Genomic DNA, 24,518 nt, shown 5'->3' on the forward strand with positions numbered 1-24,518 from the left:
GTTAGACCCGATTTTTATGTGTTTCTGCGCATGAGCTTAGCAAGCCAACGTCGCCATAACTTCGTGATCGAGGATTTCTATTGGAGAAGCAGTTTTTGCATATCTTCTTACTGTCTTTGCCTGTAGTGTAGGAAGTAGGTTTGGGCGATTTTATAACGATTGCATCGTCTATTGACTATGATTTGACAAGTCACCGTTGATGGCGAGAACATCAGTCTGGCAGCGCCATGCAGTGAACACACAGCAGGGCGACGGGCCAAATGGCCTATTCCCTATTGGCCGTAGCCTAAATGTTCAATACATATGATTGGTCGACTATTGAACGTAATGCGAGAGAACAAGGTAGATTGTAGACCGAGTGGAGATCACCAAAGCAGAGCTAAATGTCGGATGGGGCCTAACGTGTGTTCTCTCTCCTCTCCAATGTGGGAGGATCATGGGCCTTTTACAGCGGACACTCTGTTGTCTGGCTTATTGTTTTAACATGTGGGAGGATCATGGGCCTTTTTACAGCGGACACTCTGTTGTCTGGCTTATTGTTTTAACGTGTGGGAGGATCACGGGCCTTTTTACAGCGGACACTCTGTTGTCTGGCTTATTGTTTTAACATGTGGGAGGATCATGGGCCTTTTTACAGCGGACACTCTGTTGTCTGGCTTATTGTTTTAACGTGTGGGAGGATCACGGGCCTTTTTACAGCGGACACTCTGTTGTCTGGCTTATTGTTTTAACGTGTGGGAGGATCACGGGCCTTTTTACAGCGGACACTCTGTTGTCTGGCTTATTGTTTTAACATGTGGGAGGATCATGGGCCTTTTTACAGCGGACACTCTGTTGTCTGGCTTATTGTTTTAACATGTGGGATGATCATGGGCCTTTTACAGCGGACACTCTGTTGTCTGGCTTATTGTTTTAACATGTGGGAGGATCATGGGCCTTTTTACAGCGGACACTCTGTTGTCTGGCTTATTGTTTTAACATGTGGGAGGATCATGGGCCTTTTTACAGCGGACACTCTGTTGTCTGGCTTATTGTTTTAACATGTGGGAGGATCATGGGCCTTTTTACAGCGGACACTCTGTTGTCTGGCTTATTGTTTTAACATGTGGGAGGATCACGGGCCTTTTTACAGCGGACACTCTGTTGTCTGGCTTATTGTTTTAACATGTGGGATGATCATGGGCCTTTTCCAGCGGACACTCTGTTGTCTGGCTTATTGTTTTAACATGTGGGAGGATCATGGGCCTTTTACAGCGGACACTCTGTTGTCTGGCTTATTATTTTAACATGTGGGATGATCATGGGCCTTTTTACAGCGGACACTCTGTTGTCTGGCTTATTGTTTTAACGTGTGGGATGATCATGGGCCTTTTTCCAGCGGACACTCTGTTGTCTGGCTTATTGTTTTAACGTGTGGGATGATCGTGGGCCTTTTTACAGCGGACACTCTGTTGTCTGGCTTATTGTTTTAACGTGTGGGATGATCGTGGGCCTTTTTACAGCGGACACTCTGTTGTCTGGCTTATTGTTTTAACATGTGGGATGATCATGGGCCTTTTTACAGCGGACACTCTGTTGTCTGGCTTATTGTTTTAACATGTGGGATGATCATGGGCCTTTTTCCAGCGGACACTGTTGTCTGGCTTATTGTTTTAACGTGTGGGAGGATCATGGGCCTTTTTACAGCGGACACTCTGTTGTCTGGCTTATTGTTTTAACGTGTGGGATGATCATGGGCCTTTTTACAGCGGACACTCTGTTGTCTGGCTTATTGTTTTAACATGTGGGATGATCATGGGCCTTTTTACAGCGGACACTCTGTTGTCTGGCTTATTGTTTTAACATGTGGGATGATCATGGGCCTTTTTACAGCGGACACTCTGTTGTCTGGCTTATTGTTTTAACATGTGGGATGATCATGGGCCTTTTTACAGCGGACACTCTGTTGTCTGGCTTATTGTTTTAACATGTGGGAGGATCATGGGCCTTTTTACAGCGGACACTCTGTTGTCTGGCTTATTGTTTTAACATGTGGGATGATCACGGGCCTTTTTACAGCGGACACTCTGTTGTCTGGCTTATTGTTTTAACATGTGGGATGATCACGGGCCTTTTTACAGCGGACACTCTGTTGTCTGGCTTATTGTTTTAACATGTGGGATGATCATGGGCCTTTTTCCAGCGGACACTGTTGTCTGGCTTATTGTTTTAACATGTGGGATGATCACGGGCCTTTTTACAGCGGACACTCTGTTGTCTGGCTTATTGTTTTAACATGTGGGATGATCACGGGCCTTTTTACAGCGGACACTGTTGTCTGGCTTATTGTTTTAACATGTGGGATGATCATGGGCCTTTTCCAGCGGACACTCTGTTGTCTGGCTTATTGTTTTAACATGTGGGAGGATCATGGGCCTTTTACAGCGGACACTCTGTTGTCTGGCTTATTGTTTTAACGTGTGGGATGATCATGGGCCTTTTTCCAGCGGACACTCTGTTGTCTGGCTTATTGTTTTAACGTGTGGGATGATCGTGGGCCTTTTTACAGCGGACACTCTGTTGTCTGGCTTATTGTTTTAACGTGTGGGATGATCGTGGGCCTTTTTACAGCGGACACTCTGTTGTCTGGCTTATTGTTTTAACATGTGGGATGATCATGGGCCTTTTTACAGCGGACACTCTGTTGTCTGGCTTATTGTTTTAACATGTGGGATGATCATGGGCCTTTTTACAGCGGACACTCTGTTGTCTGGCTTATTGTTTTAACATGTGGGATGATCATGGGCCTTTTTCCAGCGGACACTGTTGTCTGGCTTATTGTTTTAACGTGTGGGAGGATCATGGGCCTTTTTACAGCGGACACTCTGTTGTCTGGCTTATTGTTTTAACGTGTGGGATGATCATGGGCCTTTTTACAGCGGACACTCTGTTGTCTGGCTTATTGTTTTAACATGTGGGATGATCATGGGCCTTTTTACAGCGGACACTCTGTTGTCTGGCTTATTGTTTTAACATGTGGGATGATCATGGGCCTTTTTACAGCGGACACTCTGTTGTCTGGCTTATTGTTTTAACATGTGGGATGATCATGGGCCTTTTTACAGCGGACACTCTGTTGTCTGGCTTATTGTTTTAACATGTGGGAGGATCATGGGCCTTTTTACAGCGGACACTCTGTTGTCTGGCTTATTGTTTTAACATGTGGGATGATCACGGGCCTTTTTACAGCGGACACTCTGTTGTCTGGCTTATTGTTTTAACATGTGGGATGATCACGGGCCTTTTTACAGCGGACACTCTGTTGTCTGGCTTATTGTTTTAACATGTGGGATGATCATGGGCCTTTTTCCAGCGGACACTGTTGTCTGGCTTATTGTTTTAACATGTGGGATGATCACGGGCCTTTTTACAGCGGACACTCTGTTGTCTGGCTTATTGTTTTAACATGTGGGATGATCACGGGCCTTTTTACAGCGGACACTGTTGTCTGGCTTATTGTTTTAACATGTGGGATGATCATGGGCCTTTTTACAGCGGACACTCTGTTGTCTGGCTTATTGTTTTAACATGTGGGATGATCATGGGCCTTTTTACAGCGGACACTCTGTTGTCTGGCTTATTGTTTTAACATGTGGGAGGATCATGGGCCTTTTTACAGCGGACACTCTGTTGTCTGGCTTATTGTTTTAACGTGTGGGAGGATCATGGGCCTTTTTACAGCGGACACTCTGTTGTCTGGCTTATTGTTTTAACGTGTGGGAGGATCATGGGCCTTTTTACAGCGGACACTCTGTTGTCTGGCTTATTGTTTTAACGTGTGGGAGGATCATGGGCCTTTTTACAGCGGACACTCTGTTGTCTGGCTTATTGTTTTAACATGTGGGATGATCACGGGCCTTTTTACAGCGGACACTCTGTTGTCTGGCTTATTGTTTTAACATGTGGGATGATCATGGGCCTTTTTCCAGCGGACACTGTTGTCTGGCTTATTGTTTTAACATGTGGGATGATCACGGGCCTTTTTACAGCGGACACTCTGTTGTCTGGCTTATTGTTTTAACATGTGGGATGATCATGGGCCTTTTTCCAGCGGACACTGTTGTCTGGCTTATTGTTTTAACATGTGGGAGGATCACGGGCCTTTTTACAGCGGACACTGTTGTCTGGCTTATTGTTTTAACATGTGGGAGGATCACGGGCCTTTTTACAGCGGACACTGTTGTCTGGCTTATTGTTTTAACATGTGGGAGGATCACGGGCCTTTTACAGCGGACACTGTTGTCTGGCTTATTGTTTTAACATGTGGGATGATCACGGGCCTTTTTACAGCGGACACTGTTGTCTGGCTTATTGTTTTAACATGTGGGAGGATCACGGGCCTTTTACAGCGGACACTGTTGTCTGGCTTATTGTTTTAACATGTGGGATGATCATGGGCCTTTTTCCAGCGGACACTGTTGTCTGGCTTATTGTTTTAACATGTGGGAGGATCATGGGCCTTTTTACAGCGGACACTCTGTTGTCTGGCTTATTGTTTTAACATGTGGGAGGATCACGGGCCTTTTACAGCGGACACTGTTGTCTGGCTTATTGTTTTAACATGTGGGATGATCACGGGCCTTTTTACAGCGGACACTGTTGTCTGGCTTATTGTTTTAACATGTGGGAGGATCACGGGCCTTTTACAGCGGACACTGTTGTCTGGCTTATTGTTTTAACATGTGGGATGATCATGGGCCTTTTTCCAGCGGACACTGTTGTCTGGCTTATTGTTTTAACATGTGGGATGATCATGGGCCTTTTTACAGCGGACACTCTGTTGTCTGGCTTATTGTTTTAACATGTGGGAGGATCACGGGCCTTTTACAGCGGACACTGTTGTCTGGCTTATTGTTTTAACATGTGGGATGATCACGGGCCTTTTTACAGCGGACACTGTTGTCTGGCTTATTGTTTTAACATGTGGGAGGATCACGGGCCTTTTACAGCGGACACTGTTGTCTGGCTTATTGTTTTAACATGTGGGATGATCATGGGCCTTTTTCCAGCGGACACTGTTGTCTGGCTTATTGTTTTAACATGTGGGATGATCATGGGCCTTTTTACAGCGGACACTCTGTTGTCTGGCTTATTGTTTTAACATGTGGGATGATCATGGGCCTTTTACAGCGGACACTCTGTTGTCTGGCTTATTGTTTTAACATGTGGGAGGATCATGGGCCTTTTTACAGCGGACACTCTGTTGTCTGGCTTATTGTTTTAACGTGTGGGAGGATCACGGGCCTTTTTACAGCGGACACTCTGTTGTCTGGCTTATTGTTTGGAATGTCGCTTACCCATCTGATGAAGATGAAATAACAATAGCATACACTTGATACGGCTATAATATTATACTGAACAAAAATATAAACCATTTCAAAGATTTGACTGAGTTACAGTTCATATAAGGAAATCAGTCAATTTAAATAAATACATTAGGCCCTAATCTATGGATTTCACATGACTGGGTAGGGGAGCAGCCATGGGTGGGCCTGGGAGGGCATAGGCCCACCCACTGGGGAGCCAGGCCCAGCCAATAATTAGTTGTTTCCCCACAAAAGGGCTTTATTACAGACAGAAATACTCCTCCGCACCCCCCCCCCTCTCCCCTCTCAGACGATCCCGCAGGTGAAGAAGCCGGATATGGAGGTCCTGGGCTGGCGTGGTTACACGTCGTCTGCGGTTGTGAGGCCGGTTGAATATACTGCCAAATTCTCTAAAACAACGTTTGAGGCGGCTTATGGTAGAGAAATTAACATTAAATATCTGGCAACAGCTCTGGTTGACATTCCTGCAGTCAGCATGCCAATTACACGCTCCCTCAAAACTTGAGACATCTGTGGCATAACTGCACATTTTTAGAGTAGGCTTTTATTGTCCCCAGCACAAGGTGCACCTGTGTAATGATCATACAGTTTAATCATTTTATTGATAAGCCACAGCTGTCAGGTGGATGGATTATCTTGGCAAAGGAGAAATGCTCACTAACAGGGATGGAAACAAATTTCTGCACAAAATTTGAGGGAAATGAGCTTTTAGTCCGTATGGAACATTTCTGTGATCTTTTATTTCAGCTCATGAAACATTGGACCAACACGTTACACGTTGCGTTTTATATTGTTGTTCTGCGTAGTTTTAAAAGGTAGGCTAATGTAACTGGGTATTTTAATGGACAAGAGAAACATGGCCCTACCAATTTTTTAAAATAATTTTGCAGCCTAGATGAGAGAGAACATAACTAGGCCTAACACTGTTTTGTTTTAAGCAATGATTTAACCTCTACGGGATCGGTGTCCCGTATACGGGACGGTTGAGCTAACATGCGCTAATGTGATTAGCATGACTGTTGTAAGTAACAGCAACCTTTCCAGGACATAGACATGTCTTATATGGGCACAAAGCTTAAATTCTTGTTAATCTAACTGCACTGTCCAATTTACAGTAGCTATTACAGTGAAAATATACCATGCTATTGTTTGAGGAGAGTGCACAACAACAAAACACTTATCACGGCAACTGGTTTGATACATTCACCTCTGAAGGTAAATAATGTACTTACATTCAGTAATCTTGCTCTGATTTGTCATCCTAAGGGTCCCAGAGATAAAATGTAGTGTAGTTTTGTTTGATAAAATCCATTTTTATATTCAAATGTAGGAACTGGGTTCTACAGTTTGAACCCCTGCTGTCTCTGGCTCCACACCCACCCCGCCCGGCCATCTAGATGTGTGAAAGTTAGTGTATAAGCTAATGATCCATCATGTATGACATTCCTGGGAGTGTGTAAACTTAAATTTTTTATTACCACATAATTTTTGTATATTCTCTATAGTTATGTACTTGAAAATATATCAATTGACCAATTCGGCACATTTGGGCAGACTTGATACAAAATAGTCCTAATGTATTTATTTGTGGTCCTCTGTAGCTCAGCTGGTAGAGCACGGCGCTTGTAACGCCAAGGTAGTGGGTTCGATCCCCGGGACCACCCATACACAAAAAAAATGTATGCACGCATGACTGTAAGTCGCTTTGGATAAAAGCGTCTGCTAAATGGCATATTATTATTATATTATTATTTATTATAGTCCAGTATTCTCTGGATCAATCTGAAACTTTGCACACACTGATGCCATCTAGTGGCCAAAATCTAAATTGTGCCTAAACTGCAATATTATATTGTGGCCTTTCTCTTGCATTTCAAAGATGATGGAACAAACAAATAAATAGAAAACGCATGTTTTTTTGTTTGTATTATCTTTTACCAGATCTAATGTGTTATATTCTCCTACATTTAATTTCACATTTCCACAAACTGCAAAGTGTTTCCTTTCAAATGGTATCCAGAATATGCATGTCCTTGCTTCAGGTCCTGAGCTACAGGCAGTTCGATTTGGGATGTCATTTTAGGCGAACGTCTTAGGGTCTGGTCCTTATGAGCTTTTTAATGAGGTTGTTTGTGGCTTTGTAACAATTTTAAATAAGGATGACATTATGCAGCAGATCACAGTTTAACCAATGTGTCCTTTTATAGTGGCTTCTCCCCCCCCCCGCCCAACAATGTTTGGATGGGACAGTGTCATTCCAGACATCTCCCTACCTTTAGTAGGAAGGAACTACAATCCACTACCTCTGTGGTGTAACGCCCTGTCTGTCTGTCTGTGCTGTTCTCTAGGTGCCGTCGCCCCCTGGTGACGAGGATGAGGACTTCATCCTGGTTCATCACAGTGACGTCCAGATCTCCGAGAAGGCAGGGGAGGTCTACACTCAACTGGCCAAGATACTGAAGGAACAGTACGAGGTACTAATTATCAAGGAGAGGCTTTTACACACCTCCAAACTCAAAAGGCTAGCCAAAAAAGAGAAGTGTGGATATGTTAACAGAAAGGAGCCCAGAGGAAACCCTGCATTACCACTTGTCCTCTTCTGCCTTTTGACCTGCCACTGTACTGACATTTAGTCATGAAGCATTTATTTTTCTCTCTCCTCTAGAAGTGCATGACTTACTCCAAGCAGTTCACTCATCTGGGTAACATCACTGAGACCACCAAGTAAGAGAGCGCCATCACAGTATGCTGTACACATCTAGCCTGTCTGTCTGCATGGAATACTAACATGCATTATACAACGCCAACTAACACACACTTTTAACATGCAACGTGGACCAACACACACATTATGTTGGCGTTGTGGTACTGATGTTCCTCCCGGTGTGTGTGTGTGTGTGTGGTTGTGTGTGTGTGCTGCAGGTTTGAGAAGATGGCAGAGAGCTGTAAGACGAGTCTGGAGATGTTGAAGCTGTCCCAGTCTAAGGGACTGGACCCTCCTAAACATCACTTTGAGGAGAGGACATACCACACCGTCAGGTTGTTGTCTCTCTTTCTCTGTCTACCGATATCTCTCGCACGCTCTCTCGTTCTTAATCTCCCTCTTCTGTGTTATCCTGTGTCTCTCCCTCTCTCTCTGTCTCTCTCTCTCTCTCTCTCTCTCCCTCTCCCCCTCCCCCTCTCTGTCTCTCTCTCTCCCTCCCCCTCCCCCCTCTCTCCCTCCCCCTCCCTCCCCCTCCCTCCCTCCCTCCCTCCCCCTCTCTCCCTCCCCCTCCCCCTCCCCCTCTCCCCCTCCCCCTCCCCCTCTCCCCCTCCCCCTCTCTCCCTCCCCCTCTCTGTCTCTCTCTCTCCCTCCCCCTCTCTCCCCCTCTCTAGGATCTTCCCAGAGCTCAGTAGTACAGAGATGGTGGTAGTGGTAGTGAGAGGGATGAACCTGCCTGCTCCTTCAGGTAACATTGACCCCCTGTATCCCCCCTGTGTTCCCCTGTATCCCCCCTGTGTTCCCCTGTATCCCCCCCGTGTTCCCCTGTAAACCCTCCTGTATTCCCCCTGTATTCCCCCTGTATTTCCCCTGTATTTCCCCTGTATTTCCCCTGTATTCCCCCTGTATTCCCCCTGTATTTCCTCCTGTATTTCCCCTGTATTCCCCCTGTATTCCCCCTGTATTCCCCCTGTATTTCCCCTGTATTCCCCCTGTATTCCCCCTGTATTCCTCCTGTATTCCCCCTGTATTCCCCCTGTATTCCCCCTGTATTCCCCCTGTATTTCCTCCTGTATTTCCCCTGTATTCCCCCTGTATTCCCCCTGTAGTTCCCCTGTATCCCCCCCGTGTTCCCCTGTAAACCCTCCTGTATTCCTCCTGTATTCCCCCTGTTTCCTCCTGTATTCCCCCTGTATTCCTCCTGTATTCCTCCTGTATTCCCCCGTGATGGTGGTGGTGAACTCATTGATCCAGCTCTCTGGAACAGCACCCAGGTATTGAGTCAGCTCCTCTCTGACCTCTCACTGACCTCTCTCTGACCTCCCTCTGACCTCTCTCCTCAGGTGTAGCTACCAATGACCTGGATGCCTATGTGAAGTTTGACTTCCCCTACCCCAGTACGGTGAGTTGGTAGGATACAGCTCTGGTTACCAACCGGTTCTTGGAGACTCACATCCGTTGCACATATTTGTTCTAATCCAGCACTAGCACACCATATTCACATAATCAACTAATCATCAAGCCCTTCATTAGTTGAATCAGGTGTGCTGTGCTCCAAGCTATAGTATGCCTATTGATTGGTCTGAGAAGGGCTGTAGGGTGGTAGTGGTAATGGTGGTATCAGCAGTAGTAGTAGTTGTTTTACGTCATTTAGCAGATGCTCTTATCCAGAGCGACTTACAAATTGGTGCATTCACCTTATAGCCAGTGGGATAACCACTTTACAGTATTTTTTTTTTGGGGGGGGTCGGGTAAGGGGGGGTAGAAGGATTACTTTATCCTATCCCAGGTATTCCTTAGAGGTGGGGTTTCAAGTGTCTCCGGAAGGTGGTGAGTGACTCCGCTGTCCTGGCGTCGTGAGGGAGCTTGTTCCACCATTGGGGTGCCAGAGCAGCGAACAGTTTTGACTGGGCTGAGCGGGAACTGTGCTTCCGCAGAGGTAGGGGGGCCAGCAGGCCAGAGTTGGATGAACGCAATGCCCTCGTTTGGGTGTAGGGACTGATCAAAGCCCGAAGGTACAGAGGTGCCGTTCCCCTCGCTGCTCCAAAGGCAAGCACCATGGTCTTGTAGCAGATGCGAGCTTCAACTGGAAGCCAGTGGAGTGTGCGGAGGAGCGGGGTGACGTGAGAGAACTTGGGAAGGTTGAACACCAGACGGGCTGCGGCATTCTGGATGAGTTGTAGGGGTTTAATGGCACAGGCAGGGAGCCCAGCCAACAGCGAGTTGCAGTAATCCAGACGGGAGATGACAAGTGCCTGGATTAGGACCTGTGCCGCTTCCTGTGTAAGGCAGGGTCGTACTCTCCGAATGTTGTAGAGCATGAACCCACAGGATCGGGTCACCGTCTTGATGTTAGCGGAGAACGACAGGGTGTTGTCCAGGGTCACGCCAAGGCTCTTCGCACTCTGGGAGGAGGACACAACGGAGTTGTCAACCGTGATGGCGAGATCATGGAACGGGCAGTCCTTCCCCGGGAGGAAGAGCAGCTCCGTCTTGCCGAGGTTCAGCTTGAGGTGGTGATCCGTCATCCATACTGATATGTCTGCCAGACATGCAGAGATGCGATTCGCCACCTGGTTATCAGAAGGGGGAAAGGAGAAGATTAGTTGTGTCGTCTGCGTAGCAATGATAGGAGAGGCCATGTGAGGATATGACAGAGCCAAGTGACTTGGTGTATAGCGAGAATAGGAGAGGGCCTAGAACTGAGCCCTGGGGGACACCAGTGGTGAGAGCACGTGGTGCGGAGACAGATTCTCGCCACGCCACTTGGTAGGAGCGACCGGTCAGGTAGGACGCAATCCAAGAGTGAGCCGCGCCGGAGATGCCCAGCTCGGAGAGGGTGGAGAGGAGGATCTGATGGTTCACAGTATCAAAGGCAGCAGACAGGTCTAGAAGGACAAGAGCAGAGGAGAGAGAGTTAGCTTTAGCAGTGCGGAGAGCCTCCGTGACACAGAGAAGAGCAGTCTCAGTTGAATGACCAGTCTTGAAACCTGACTGGTTTGGATCAAGAAGTATTCAGCAGGGAGGAGAAGGTGGCAAAGAGCTTCCTAGGGTTAGAGGCAGATGCTTGGAATTTAGAGTGGTAGAAAGTGGCTTTAGCAGCAGAAACAGATGAAGAAAATGTATAGAGGAGGGAGTGAAAAGATGCCAGGTCGGCAGGGAGTTTAGTTTTCTTCCATTTCCGCTCAGCTGCCCGGAGCTCTGTTCTGTGAGCTCGCAATGAGTCATCAAGCCACGGAGCTGGAGGGGAGGACCGAGCCGGCCGGGAGGATAGGGGACATAGAGAGTCAAAGGATGCAGAAAGGGAGGAGAGGAGGGTTGAGGAGGCAGAATCAGGAGATTGGAGGGAGAAGGATTGAACAGAGGGAAGAGATGATAGGATGGAAGAGGAGAGAGTAGCGGGAGAGAGAGAGTGAAGGTTGCGACGGCGCATTACCATCTGAGTAGGGGCAGAGTGAGTAGTGTTGGAGGAGAGCGAGAGAGAAAAGGATACAAAGTAGTGGTCGGAGACTTGGAGGGGAGTTGCAGTGAGATTAGTAGAAGAACAGCATCTAGTAAAGATGAGGTCAAGCGTATTGCCTGCCTTGTGAGTAGGGGGGGACGGTGAGAGGGTGAGGTCAAAAGAGGAGAGGAGTGGAAAGAAGGAGGCAGAGAGAAATTAGTCAAAGGTAGACGTAGGTAGGTTGAAGTCACCCAGAACTGTGAGGGGTGAGCCATCCTCAGGAAAGGAACTTATCAAGGCGTCAAGCTCATTGATGAACTCTCCAAGGGAACCTGGAGGGCGATAAATTACAAGGATGTTAAGCTTGAATGGGCTAGTGACTGTGACAGCATGGAATTCAAATGAGGAGATAGACAGATGGGTCAGGGGAAAAAGAGAGAATGTCCACTTGAGAGAGATGAGGATTCCTGTGCCACCACCCCTCTGACCAGATGCTCTCGGGGTATGTGAGAACACATGGTCAGACGAGGAGAGAGCAGTAGGAGAAGCAGTGTTTTCTGTGGTAATCCATGTTTCCGTCAGCGCCAAGAAGTCGAGGGACTGGAGGGTAGCATAGGCTGAGATGAACTCTGCCTTGTTGGCAGCAGAATGGCAGTTCCAGAGGCTGCCTGAGACCTGGAACTCCACGTGGGTGGTGCGTGCAGGGACCACCAGGTTAGAGAGGCAGCAGCCACGCGGTGTGAGGCGTTTGTATAGCCTGTGCGGAGAGGAGAGAACAGGGATAGACAGAGGCATAGTTGACAGGCTACAGATAATGGCTACAATAATGCAAAGGAGGTCGGAATGAAATGAACTAAACATCTGGGAAAGGAGAGAGCGGGGCCTCCCTCACGTTTCACTGACACACCCAAATATAACTCTCCCAACTTCCACCTCAGAAACTAATTGTTGTAAACAACAGCGGTTCAATGTTTTCTAGGAATAGACTAACTTAGTTTATTCAGCTAGCTAACTTGGTACAGTATTCTTCCGTGAAAATCGTCCAGGGCACCTAGTCATATGACGCCACAGCCAACTAGCATGCCGGACTCCAACAACACGGTTTAGCACCAATACTCGGCCACAACAAACCACCAGTGTGTCAACACGCCAAGCAGATCATTCGTGTCCGTGTCTAACATTTACATTTACATTTTAGTCATTTAGCAGACGCTCTTATCCAGATCGACTTACAGTTAGTGAGTACATACATCATTTTTTTTATACTGGCCCCCATGGGAATCGAACCCACAACCCTGGCATTGCAAACGCCATGCTCTACCAATTGAGCTACATCCCTGCCGGTCATTCCCTCCCCTACCTTGGACGACGCTGAGCCAATTGTGCGCCGCCCCATGGTTCTCCCGGTCACGGCCGGCTACGACAGAGCCTGGATTCGAACCAGGATCTCTAGTGGCACAGCTAGCACTGCGCCACTCGGGAGTGGGTTGTGGGTTAGTCCCGACAGCTTGAGCGAGTCCGTCGTCAACTTATTCAGCCAGTTAGTTAGCTAGAATAGTTAGCATACTAGCTAGCCATTGCTTTCAGACAAAGAAGAAACCCCTCCTCCCACGGCACGAACACACAGAGAGAGCCAAGCTAACGTTAACTAGTCACCCATGTCCCGAATTCCCTTGAACGACTCGGGCTACCAGTATGTAAAAACAAAACACAAATATAGGTTATAACTTACCCCTAGCAGCTACTGTTAGCTAGCCATGTGCAAAGCTAGCCACTGAATTGACTCAGCCAGTTCGCGTCTGTTCGCTAGGTCGTTCCAGCTATTGTTTTACTAGTAGCTATCCAGGTAGCAACAAGCTAGCTAAATTTCAAGCACAGTAGCCACTAGTAGTAATAGTAGTAGCAGCAGTAGTAATAATCTCTATTTGAACTAATGTCTATCTTCTCCTCTGATCTCAGGAGCAACCCCAGAAACACAGAACTGCTGTGATCAAGAACACTAACTCCCCAGGTAATGCCCAGGACCGTGGTGTCTGTGGTGTGTCTGTACATAGGTTAACCCCATTTCATGTGTGGCTCATGTCTCTGTGCTCCAGAGTTCAACCAGAGCTTCACTCTGAACATCAACCGGAACCACAGAGGCTTCAGGAGAGCGGTCCAATCCAAAGGACTCAAACTGGAGCTGCTGCACAAAGGGTACATTACACCACACACACACACACACACACACACACACACACACACACACACACACCACACACACCACACACACCACACACCACACACACCACACACACCACACACCACACACACACACACACACACACACACACACACACCACACACCACACACACACACACACACACACACACACACACACACACACACACACACACACACACACACACACACACCACACACCACACACCACACACCACACACCACACACCACACACACACACACACACACACCACACACCACACACCACACACACCACACCACACACACACACACCACACACCACACACACACACAACCTTGTGACCCTCGATGAGTGGAGGTGTTTTGATCCTTTCAAGTGACAGTGATGTGAGGTCTTTGTGTGTGTCATGTGACAGGGGTTTCCTGCGGAGCGACAAGCCTATAGGGACGGCCCACATCAAACTGGAGAAACTGGAGACCGAGAGTGAAGTACGAGAGATAGTGGAGGTAAGGGAGAGAGGGAGGGAGGGAGGGAGAGAGAGAGGGAATTGTAAATACAACCTATGTTTTAGTTATTTTCCCATTTGTACTTTAACTATTTACACATCATTACAACACTGTATATATACATATGACATTTGAAATGTCTTTATTATTTTTGTAACTTTTGTGAGTGTAATGTTGACTGTTGTTTATTTCACTTTTGTTTATTATCTGTTTCCCATGCCAATAAAGCCCTTTGAATTGAGAGAGATACCTATTCAGAGAGAGAGAGACCTAAAAGTCTCTGAAAAAAGTATTTGATCCCCTGCTGATTTTGTACGTTTGCCCACTGACAAAGAAATGATCAGTCTATAATTTTAATGGTAGGTTTATTTGAACAGTGAGAGACAGAATAACAACAACAAAAATCCAGAAAAACGCATGTCAAAAATGTTATAAATTGATTTGCATTTTAATGAGGGAAAAAATTAAAGTAGTAGTAGTTGGCAATATCAGTGGGTTTTGTGATGAATGAGCCATCTGATTCAATGAATGATGGAGCAGAGTTTGCCTTTTTGCCCACAATTTCATTTAAGCGCCAAAGCTTTTTACTATCCTCCTATCCTCATTTATCTTTGTTTCATAGTGGAGCTTCTTCTTCTTATTCAGCGTCTGGTTGCTCGTCGGACCAACAAATATTCTTCACATCAACAACAAAGGAATAACTACAAAACTTCTTATATGACCTCTTTTACAGAATATTAGGCCCAGCCGTTGGAACTTTGGTTTTCCTAGATATGGCTACTATATTGTGATCACTACATCTGATGGATTTGGATACTGCTTTCAAACACATTTCTGCAGCATTATGACAACTCAGCGACACAATGGTAGGGATTAAATTAGCTGGACTTGGGTCATTGATAAGTCATTGTCTCAACGCAGCCTTATAATGCTGTGAAAGGATCCAGGATCCCAAATGATTTGGGTGGATCCCATCCTCCTTATAATACAGCTTTGTTTCCATAAGGTAACAAAATTGTCAATAAATGTTTCACCCACAGAGCTGCAATAGTCTCGTAGCCAGTTATGGAGGACTAAAAGTCTGCTGAACCGTTCAATGCCACGATTTAGGGAGGGCAGAGGAACAGATACTATGGGGCGTTTGTTGGTGTCAAGTAGAGACCCAATCAGTTCTTTAAAATCCATCTTCAGCTGTTCTGAGCTGCCCTTCATAATATAATTTATAATCTACTTGTTAAACTACATAACACGCTGGCAAAATAATCTACTTGTTAAACTACATAACAAATGTTCTGATCAGTGCTAATAGAGCCTACTAGACAAGATGATCATGAGCTGCACTCACCTCAACCTAGCTAACAAAAATCCCCACACGTCTCAAAGCAGTTTGAAAGGAATATGAGTGAACTGTTTTGGTTGTGTGTTTTAGTGATACTACGTTTTATACTACAGGTGATAGATGGTCGTAAGCCTACAGGAGGACGTGTGGAGGTCAAGGTTCGCCTGAGAGAGCCTCTGAGTGGACAGGACCTTCAGACAACCACAGAACGCTGGTTAGTCCTGGACCAGTCACAGGTAAACACCACAGAACCCTGGTTAGTCCTGGACCAGTCACGGGTAAACACCACAGAACGCTGGTTATTCCTGGACCAGTCACGGGTAAACACCACAGAACGCTGGTTAGTCCTGGACCAGTCACGGGTAAACACCACAGAACCCTGGTTATTCCTGGACCAGTCACAGGTAAACACCACAGAACCCTGGTTATTCCTGGACCAGTCACGGGTAAACACCACAGAACCCTGGTTAGTCCTGGACCAGTCACGGGTAAACACCACAGAACCCTGGTTATTCCTGGACCAGTCACGGGTACACACCACAGAACCCTGGTTAGTCCTGGACCAGTCACGGGTAAACACCACAGAACCCTGGTTAGTCCTGGACCAGTCACAGGTAAACACCACAGAACGCTGGTTAGTCCTGGACCAGTCACGGGTACACACCACAGAACCCTGGTTAGTCCTGGACCAGTAACAGTTATATTTGGAGCAAGGAGTTTGGCTCATAGTTAAAGGCCAAAGTGTAGTTTCCCCTGTCAGACCGTTGAGTTCTAGCGTGATTGTGGCCCTGACATTCGATAACCTTTGCCTCTGGTTGGTCCTCCAGGTTCTTCTCTAACTGCTGCTTAGCTGGGAGTACTAGGAAGACTTTTAAAAAGGTAGGTGGAACTTCCTCTCCCCAACATACTTTTGTGTGGAAGTTAAAATAGAAATTTAGTGATCAACTCAATTACCTTTCTGTCTCACAGATGGAACACTCCCATTGTCCTCTGATGATGATGATGATGGATGACGATGTCGTGGCTGGCCTGTTTATAGTCTTCCAGGGTTCTGGCGGTCCGACACAGTCAACACGGGTCTTTAGCTTGTAAACGTTTTGCACACTGAGAGACGGAGCTTCTTTTCACTCTAGGGGGAATGGGCTCCATGTATAACCTTAAGTTAACATTTGGCCAGGATTCAATCCAAGGCGCGCTGCACTTGACTTATACAGGTCATTATTTTACACTTGTGCCGATTTGAATCCCAGCCCGAGTTCATTACCATGCTGATTTAAAAGACAGCTACCTAGTTAGTTTCTGTAATATATTATCCACCTATGCACTAACACTACCAAAGTAATCACTGTTGCTGTACGATGCTGCATATTTGAATTGCCTTGATTAGCTGCCATACTGTTCATGATTACAGTAATAATGTGCGACAGAACTTGCATCTCTCAAATGTAATTATTCGCTACGTTGTTGGTTGTTGTTCCCAGGATTATTATTATTTTTTTTTTATTGATTTTTTTCACTGGAACCAGGATTCAATCCAGATTAGATCCCCGGTATCGCCGCTTTACATTTTTAAAGGTAATTTCCTATTGAGCAGACATCTGCAGCGTTCACCTTGAATGCGATCTCAGCGAACGTGGGAACATTGCCTTTTTAAAAGCTGCATTGTGGACTAGAGCGTAGGGGATGTAATCCCGGTCCTAATGGCAGAACGGGAGAATCCTCACGGGTTGAATCCCGGCCCTAATGGCAGAACGGGAGAATCCTCACGGGTTGAATCCCGGCCCTAATGGCAGAACGGGAGAATCCTCACGGGTTGAATCCCGGCCCTAATGGCAGAACGGGAGAATCCTCACGGGTTGAATCCCGGCCCTAATGGCAGAACGGGAGAATCCTCACGCGCACACAGATGTCTTGGCTACCACCGTTACTGAACATTCAAAGGCAATTGGTCAACTGACATAAGCATTGTCATAGGTACTCTATAAAGGTTTAATGTAATGGTTATCAGGCTACATAGCTCTTCTGACTGTGGCACTTTGAGCTGGATAATATAGATCTGTGTCTGAAGTGACCCACTATTCCCTTTGGGCCCTGGTCAAAACTAGTGCACTAAATGGGGAATAGAGGGTTATTTGGGATGCAGATAATGTCTGATTTTGTTATCTCACTGTTATGTGATATGATGTGTGGTTGATGCTTAACTGCATGTTGTTTGAGAAAGATGTCACTTATCTTGTGGTGGTGGTTGGGATTGTTCCGGTCATTTCTCTTTGTGTTGAAGAGACTCATAAGTTTTACACTTTATAGCTGTGAAACTTTGGTACACATAGGAATTATATCATCCGTGAGTTGGGTTCAGCTGAGCTTTTTGCCAAGGACATTTTTTTTATGTCTGTGTGCAAATTTAAAGTAGTATTTTATGAAAATAGGTAATTTAAAATGCTTAACAGCAAAGCCATTATGGTTACAGGGCGGGTTTCCTGGACACGGATTAAGCCTATACTGGACTAAGAAGCTTTTCAATGGAGACTCTTCACTGAACATCATTATTTTGGTCCAGGGCAGTCTGTGTTCGGGAAACTGGCCCACAGTCTGAGCCAATTATATCCCCCCCATTCCCTACTGATAGCCTATTATATCCCACTATAACTTTACAATGTTGCTTGTGTCAGAATATTTCAAACTGATGACTTATAATACAGTGCATCAATGCGGTCCCGTCATTTCCAAATAAATATTTTATTAATTATACATTTTAAGTAATTTTTATTTCTTAACAAAATGCAACTGTTTCCTTTCCTCTCCTCCAATGTGTTTTTGGATGTATATTTTGGCACATTTATCATAAAGAGACTTAAAACTGTAGACTTTATCCAACCTAGGGTGCCTTCCCTGAATCAATCCCCAAATGTGTATTTGGGGTAAAAAGGAAGCATGCATTTCACTTTTCTGTAAGTTTTTAATTATACATATATACTACAGGTTTTGATTAGACTGCTTTTGACATTCGTAGTATACAATAAAGAAAAAAGATTTGTGCTTTTCATACATATAATTTATTTTCTTTTTTTAGATTGATGTCAATGTTAAAAATAATCTGGATTTTCTTAATCCAGCCATGTTCCGGCCTGATTGAATGACTAAATGTTTGTTTTGATCCACAGGACAGTAGAATATGGTCACAATACCGAGTAGTTGGTTTGTTTCTGTCTTTTAAGTTCTGGTAAGGACAAGTCTGTTCAATTGAATAACAAAATGCTACCATCAAGAAAACAAACAATTGCACCTTTTTGGATATAGGTTAGTGCACACCTGAAATAATGGGCTGTATTCACTAGTGCACACCGTAGCAAACAGTTTCGCAACGGAAAACATTGCCACAATCGAGTTTCTATTGGACAAATTCAGGTAGGTCCCACCCTATTTGGTTCCTAGTAAGGGCGTACAAAGCCCTGTGAACAGCCTCAGGAAAACAACCTTTACAATGTCTCCTCTTGAAGTTGCACACTGTAGTGTGAGGATTCAGGAAGCCACTGTCATAAGCATGTAGATATGAAAGCTCCTCTCCAGAAATGTGAGTCCTGTTCATTAGGCCACGTAACAGAACATTTTGCAAACGGAAAATTTAAATTGAGTGTTTCTTATTGGACAAGACCTCGTAGTCTCTGTTCTGTCTTCTCTTCCGTTTGGGGTCTATTGAATGCAACCTTGATGGACACAGATGAATAGAATGACACAACTCAGGCTGACGCACAACAGGGTCGTATTCATTAGTGGAAAAAACGTTTTGCAACGGAAAACAAAAACAAGTGTTCCTTATTGGACGGGTGGTTCTGGTAATCCTGTTTTCTTCCGTTTGGTGCGTAATGAACAGGACCCAGGAGGGACGATCCTCCGATAACCATTGTAATGTCATCTGTCCATAGCAGTTTGATGCCCTCCATTATTCATTGTTACAGCACAACCAGAGTAACAAGCAGGCCCTCAATACGGTCTGAAACCCACCATTTTTCTTTACAATAAAATGATTCAATAAATATACAGTATACTTACATTCATACTTTAATGCTGTTTGTCAATGCATTAGTTCTTCTGCAGATATTCATGTGTGACGGTCTCTCTTGGGAGTTTACAGTTTAGTATCGTAGCATTGGGCATATTGTTTAATCAATAATACCTTTGGCAAAACCACCATGTCTCAGGTACTTGATAATATACTGTATTTATCTTTGTTTACCTACAACTTTTTTTTTTTTACAAATGTTAGAAAGATGTCCAGTACAATAAGATTGTATTTTGATCATGGCTTTCTGCCAAGCTGCCAAATTTAGCGACAAACATTACTGACAGATCAAACATTTTAGGTAGTACATTCTTCTGACAGACCTCTTCTATTCAGGTCCGTGCCCACATAGCAGAGGGCAGTGTGGGGTTGCATTCCAAATGGCACCTTATCCCATATATATATATATATATATATGGCACTACTGTATATAGGGCACTACTGTTGACCGAGGCCTATAAGGACTAGGATGCCACTTCGGACGCAACTCTCATAGGCCCACGGAGCCGCTCACACACTCGACATCATGGCTCTAAAATAATTGGATTGGTATAAGAAAAGTCTGGAGATAAGTTCCACCATTTTTGAATCCATGAGAAGGCGTGTTCAAGTGCACACTGCAGGAGAAGGGTAAAGAATCAGGAAGCAGCCCCAGTCATTGACCAAGGTCTGCCGTTTTAGCCCCAGTCATTGACCAAGGTCTGCCGTTTTAACCCCAGTCATTGACCAAGGTCTGCCGTTTTAACCCCAGTCATTGACCAAGGTCTGCCGTTTTAACCCTTCAGCCATCAGTCTCGATGTCCTTACGTCCCATTCTCCTGTAAATGGCTTAGACTCCAGTGCACAGCTTCTGCATTTTACAATAGTTTCTGCAAAATTTTTTATTCTTTGTATAATGATGACAAATTTAAAATCGGTTTGGCAGTTTGTTTTGAAAACCGCCATCGTACAAAAACAAAACGTAGCTAGCTGATGCTATGGGGTCTGTGGATGGAGGAGGACAGCATCAATGTGTTGAATAGATGCTTTGGCTCACAGGTCAGGAGGACAGGGTTGGGACCCATATGGCTCTGGTCAAATGTAGTGCACTATAAAGGGAATAGGGTGCAATTTGGGACGCACCCACAGGTAACAACCATGCTTCAGTTCCTCTAGTATCCTCTCTCCATCACTTACAGAAAGGAGGATGAGGCTGGGGTTAGTTAATGGTGGCAGGATGAGGCTGGGGTTAGTTAATGGTGGCAGGATGAGGCTGGGGTTAGTTAATGGTGGTGAAGGATGAGGCTGGGGTTAGTTAATGGTGGCAGGATGAGGCTGGGGTTAGTTAATGGTGGCAGGATGAGGCTGGGGTTAGTTAATGGTGGTGAAGGATGAGGCTGGGGTTAGTTAATGGTGGTGAAGGATGAGGCTGGGGTTAGTTAATGGTGGTGAAGGATGAGGCTGGGGTTAGTTAATGGTGGTGAAGGATGAGGCTGGGGTTAGTTAATGGTGGCAGGATGAGGCTGGGGTTAGTTAATGGTGGTGAAGGATGAGGCTGGGGTTAGTTAATGGTGGTGAAGGATGAGGCTGGGGTTAGTTAATGGTGGTGAAGGATGAGGCTGGGGTTAGTTAATGGTGGCAGGATGAGGCTGAGGTTAGTTAATGGTGGCAGGATGAGGCTGGGGTTAGTTAATGGTGGTGAAGGATGAGGCTGGGGTTAGTTAATGGTGGTGAAGGATGATGCTGGGGTTAGTTAATGGTGGCAGGATGAGGCTGGGGTTAGTTAATGGTGGCAGGATGAGGCTGGGGTTAGTTAATGGTGGCAGGATGAGGCTGGGGTTAGTTAATGGTGGTGAAGGATGAGGCTGGGGTTAGTTAATGGTGGTGAAGGATGAGGCTGGGGTTAGTTAATGGTGGCAGGATGAGGCTGGGGTTAGTTAATGGTGGCAGGATGAGGCTGGGGTTAGTTACGGTGGAAGGATGAGGCTGGGGTTAGTTAACGGTGGTGAAGGATGAGGCTGGGGTTAGTTAACGGTGGTGAAGGATGAGGCTGGGGTTAGTTAACGGTGGTGAAGGATGAGACTGGGGTTAGTTAACGGTGGTGAAGGATGAGGCTGGGGTTAGTTAACCATGATGAAGGATGAGGCTGGGGTTAACAGTCGGTGGTGAAGGATCAGACCACAATGCATCAGTGCTTCTACATCTGCATTGCTTGATGTTTGGGGTTTTAGGCTGGGTTTCTGTATAGCACTTTGTGACATCTGCTGATGTAAAAAGGGCTTTATAAAAACATTTGATTGAACTCTCATCCCAAGACTCCAACCAGTCCCCTCGGTGGCCAATGGGAGGCCAGAGACTGTTTGTTATACTTCCTGTTAGAATGTTCTGGTAAAGCATTGGAACCTGTTTTAATCAGCTTACGCTCGGTCTAGAACAGTAGGGTGACACTTGACGACATGGTTCTCAGAAGACGAGAAGCTTGACCGTATAAAGCTTGGTTGATCTCCATGGTCAAATGGTTCAGGATCTTTGACCTATTTAAAAGTCTGACAGTAAAATCAGTAACACCCACACCACCTGTCTTAGACATTGTACCTTCTCGACTAGGTCCAACTGCTTAGCAGTTCTAGTGTGACAGACATCCTTGGTGTTGGATCTCTGGAAGCTACAGAAGTGGCGCTGTTGAGCCCAATTGCAGCCCCGCCTAAACAAAATAACAAGCAAAACTAAAACTGTAGTCCATCAATGTCAGGAGGTAAAGCATTTGGTGATCATTGGCTAAAGGCCAGGCTGAAAACCAGAGGAAAGTTATTTCCTTCTGTCCATCCTTAATTACTTCTTTCCTCCTTCCACTGTGAAGAGTTGAAACTGCAGGCACTGAGCACCGGGATGCAAATGAAACCGCATCACCAGACAAATGTTTCCTCCCTCTCTTTTCTCACTCCTTCCACTTATGAGTTTTTTTTAATCTTCCCAGCTCACCAGACTGTGTAAAGTCCCTGTCGGCAGAGACAGAAGTGTAGTCTCATCAGGCAGAGCTCTGGACACCTCTACCTGGGGTCCTCAAAGCGCCAATGCTACAACATGGCCTTCGGAGACTACGTTTCCCAGAGTGCAGTGCTTCTGCTTTGTCCTCTGGTTGGCTAGCTACCACAGCAAAAACAATACAGTATGAAGATCGGCAGAAACTGCTTCTCCAATAGAAATCCTAGGTCATGGCAACTTGGCTAGCTAAGCTCATGCGTAGAAACACGTCATTGGCTCGAGACGACCAAACTGCATGTGCTGGCTGTCAAAGCAAAGGGACTCCTTCAATATAAAGTAGTTTTTGAAGAAAATGAAAACGTGTCAGTTTGTCACTTTCACGAGGTTGGAGCGATAACATGTTCAGCTACTGAAGACATTGGCTTGAATCTAGGCCTTTTAGATTTAGAGAACATTCACAACTCAGGAATTTTACTTCTCAAACCCCTGCTTGGTTTGTTTCGCTAGCGTTCCCGATTAGTCTCGCGACGTTGCGCCTTTGCGTTTAGAAACTGACCAGAGTGGAACAGGAAGGCTCCTCCAGATTTCCTGATTCATGTGATCTGGGCCAGGGTGGACATGGTTCATAGGTGGACTGGAGAGGCGCTAGCTGTCTGGTGAAGGGATACCAACATCAGCTAGCTGCCCCTCACAGCCTTTAGCCTCTCTCTGAAGAGATGGAAGAACAGGAGGCAGGATGGGAGGACAAAAGAGAGGACGGGAACGAGAACGAGGAGATCACAGTCTGGGGTGTTGGTCCGTCTTCTAGGAGAGGATTTCCAGGATGTAGAAGACCAGCTCCATGACGACGGGGCCCTCGCTGAGTTGACCTGCCCCTCTGTGGATGACCGGGATCAGAGTACTGTCCAGGTCACTCAGGTAATGGGAGGGGAGAGGCTGGCCGTTACTACCTGCTAGGTAACCCACCTGGGAGAGGCTGGCCGTTACTACCTGCTAGGTAACCCACCTGGGAGAGGCTGGCCGTTACTACCTGCTAGGTAACCCACCTGGGAGAGGCTGGCCGTTACTACCTGCTAGGTAACCCACCTGGGAGAGGCTGGCCGTTACTACCTGCTAGGTAACCCACCTGGGAGAGGCTGGCCGTTACTACCTGCTAGGTAACCCACCTGGGAGAGGCTGGCCGTTACTACCTGCTAGGTAACCCACCTGGGAGAGGCTGGCCGTTACTACCTGCTAGGTAACCCACCTGGGAGAGGCTGGCCGTTACTACCTGTTAGGTAACCCACCTGGGAGAGGCTGGCCGTTACTACCTGCTAGGTAACCCACCTGGGAGAGGCTGGCCGTTACTACCTGCTAGGTAACCCACCTGGGAGAAAAGAGGGACAGGGAAGCGACAGGTAGTTACTGTTGATCTATCTATTTATCCTTTATCTAACCAGGTACTGTGAGGGGAGTGGCTGGCCGTTACTACCTGCTAGGTAACCCACCTGGGAGAAAAGAGGGACAGGGAAGCGACAGGTAGTTACTATTGATGTATCCTTTTATCTAACCAGGTACTGTGAGGGGAGTGGCTGGCCGTTACTACCTGCTAGGTGGCCCACAGAGACAGGTAGTTATTTTCTAATTCAAGTGTTTCTCAGTCCATTCTTGTTTGTTTTAGCCTAGCACTGACTGACACACCTGATTTTAAATTTACTTTGAGCTTAATTCTAAATTACACATTTGCATGGGCGGACTGGCATTTCGGCCAAATGCCAGATGGGCTGGTCCATTTTTAGCCCAGTGGGCCTGTCTAACTTGTTTTCTTTACGCAAAAATGATCATTATCTGGCTAATAATGAGGCCTCAAGAAAAATAAAATGGGCCGGTGCGGACGCCTTGAGGAAAAAAACGGGCTGGTGTGTTTGAAATGCCAGGGATCATTTCTGGTCA

At 46.1% G+C, this 24,518-nt stretch overlaps 2 protein-coding genes across 2 annotated transcripts in view; one reads left to right on the forward strand and one right to left on the reverse strand.

The window, feature by feature from the left end:
- Nucleotides 1–18,310, forward strand: part of LOC311146610 (coiled-coil and C2 domain-containing protein 1B-like) — a 43,956-nt gene extending 25,646 nt beyond the window's left edge. Inside the window, exons 15-25 of the mRNA XM_084183139.1 lie at nucleotides 7,715–7,840; nucleotides 8,032–8,090; nucleotides 8,289–8,405; nucleotides 8,742–8,815; nucleotides 9,411–9,469; nucleotides 13,469–13,520; nucleotides 13,606–13,705; nucleotides 14,130–14,220; nucleotides 15,673–15,795; nucleotides 16,387–16,438; nucleotides 16,529–18,310. Coding sequence (XP_084039265.1) covers nucleotides 7,715–7,840; nucleotides 8,032–8,090; nucleotides 8,289–8,405; nucleotides 8,742–8,815; nucleotides 9,411–9,469; nucleotides 13,469–13,520; nucleotides 13,606–13,705; nucleotides 14,130–14,220; nucleotides 15,673–15,795; nucleotides 16,387–16,398 — 813 coding nt within the window. The 3' untranslated portion in view covers nucleotides 16,399–16,438; nucleotides 16,529–18,310. The remainder of the gene's footprint in view (nucleotides 1–7,714; nucleotides 7,841–8,031; nucleotides 8,091–8,288; nucleotides 8,406–8,741; nucleotides 8,816–9,410; nucleotides 9,470–13,468; nucleotides 13,521–13,605; nucleotides 13,706–14,129; nucleotides 14,221–15,672; nucleotides 15,796–16,386; nucleotides 16,439–16,528) is intronic.
- Nucleotides 18,311–21,277: 2,967 nt separating this feature from the next.
- The window catches only part of zfyve9a (zinc finger, FYVE domain containing 9a), a 53,456-nt gene continuing 50,215 nt past the window's right edge, over nucleotides 21,278–24,518 (reverse strand). Inside the window, exon 19 of the mRNA XM_084182821.1 lies at nucleotides 21,278–23,552. Coding sequence (XP_084038947.1) covers nucleotides 23,391–23,552 — 162 coding nt within the window. The 3' untranslated portion in view covers nucleotides 21,278–23,390. The remainder of the gene's footprint in view (nucleotides 23,553–24,518) is intronic.

Source organism: Coregonus lavaretus (assembly GCF_964263955.1).
Source record: "Coregonus lavaretus genome assembly, chromosome: 19".
NCBI lineage: Eukaryota > Metazoa > Chordata > Actinopteri > Salmoniformes > Salmonidae > Coregonus > Coregonus lavaretus.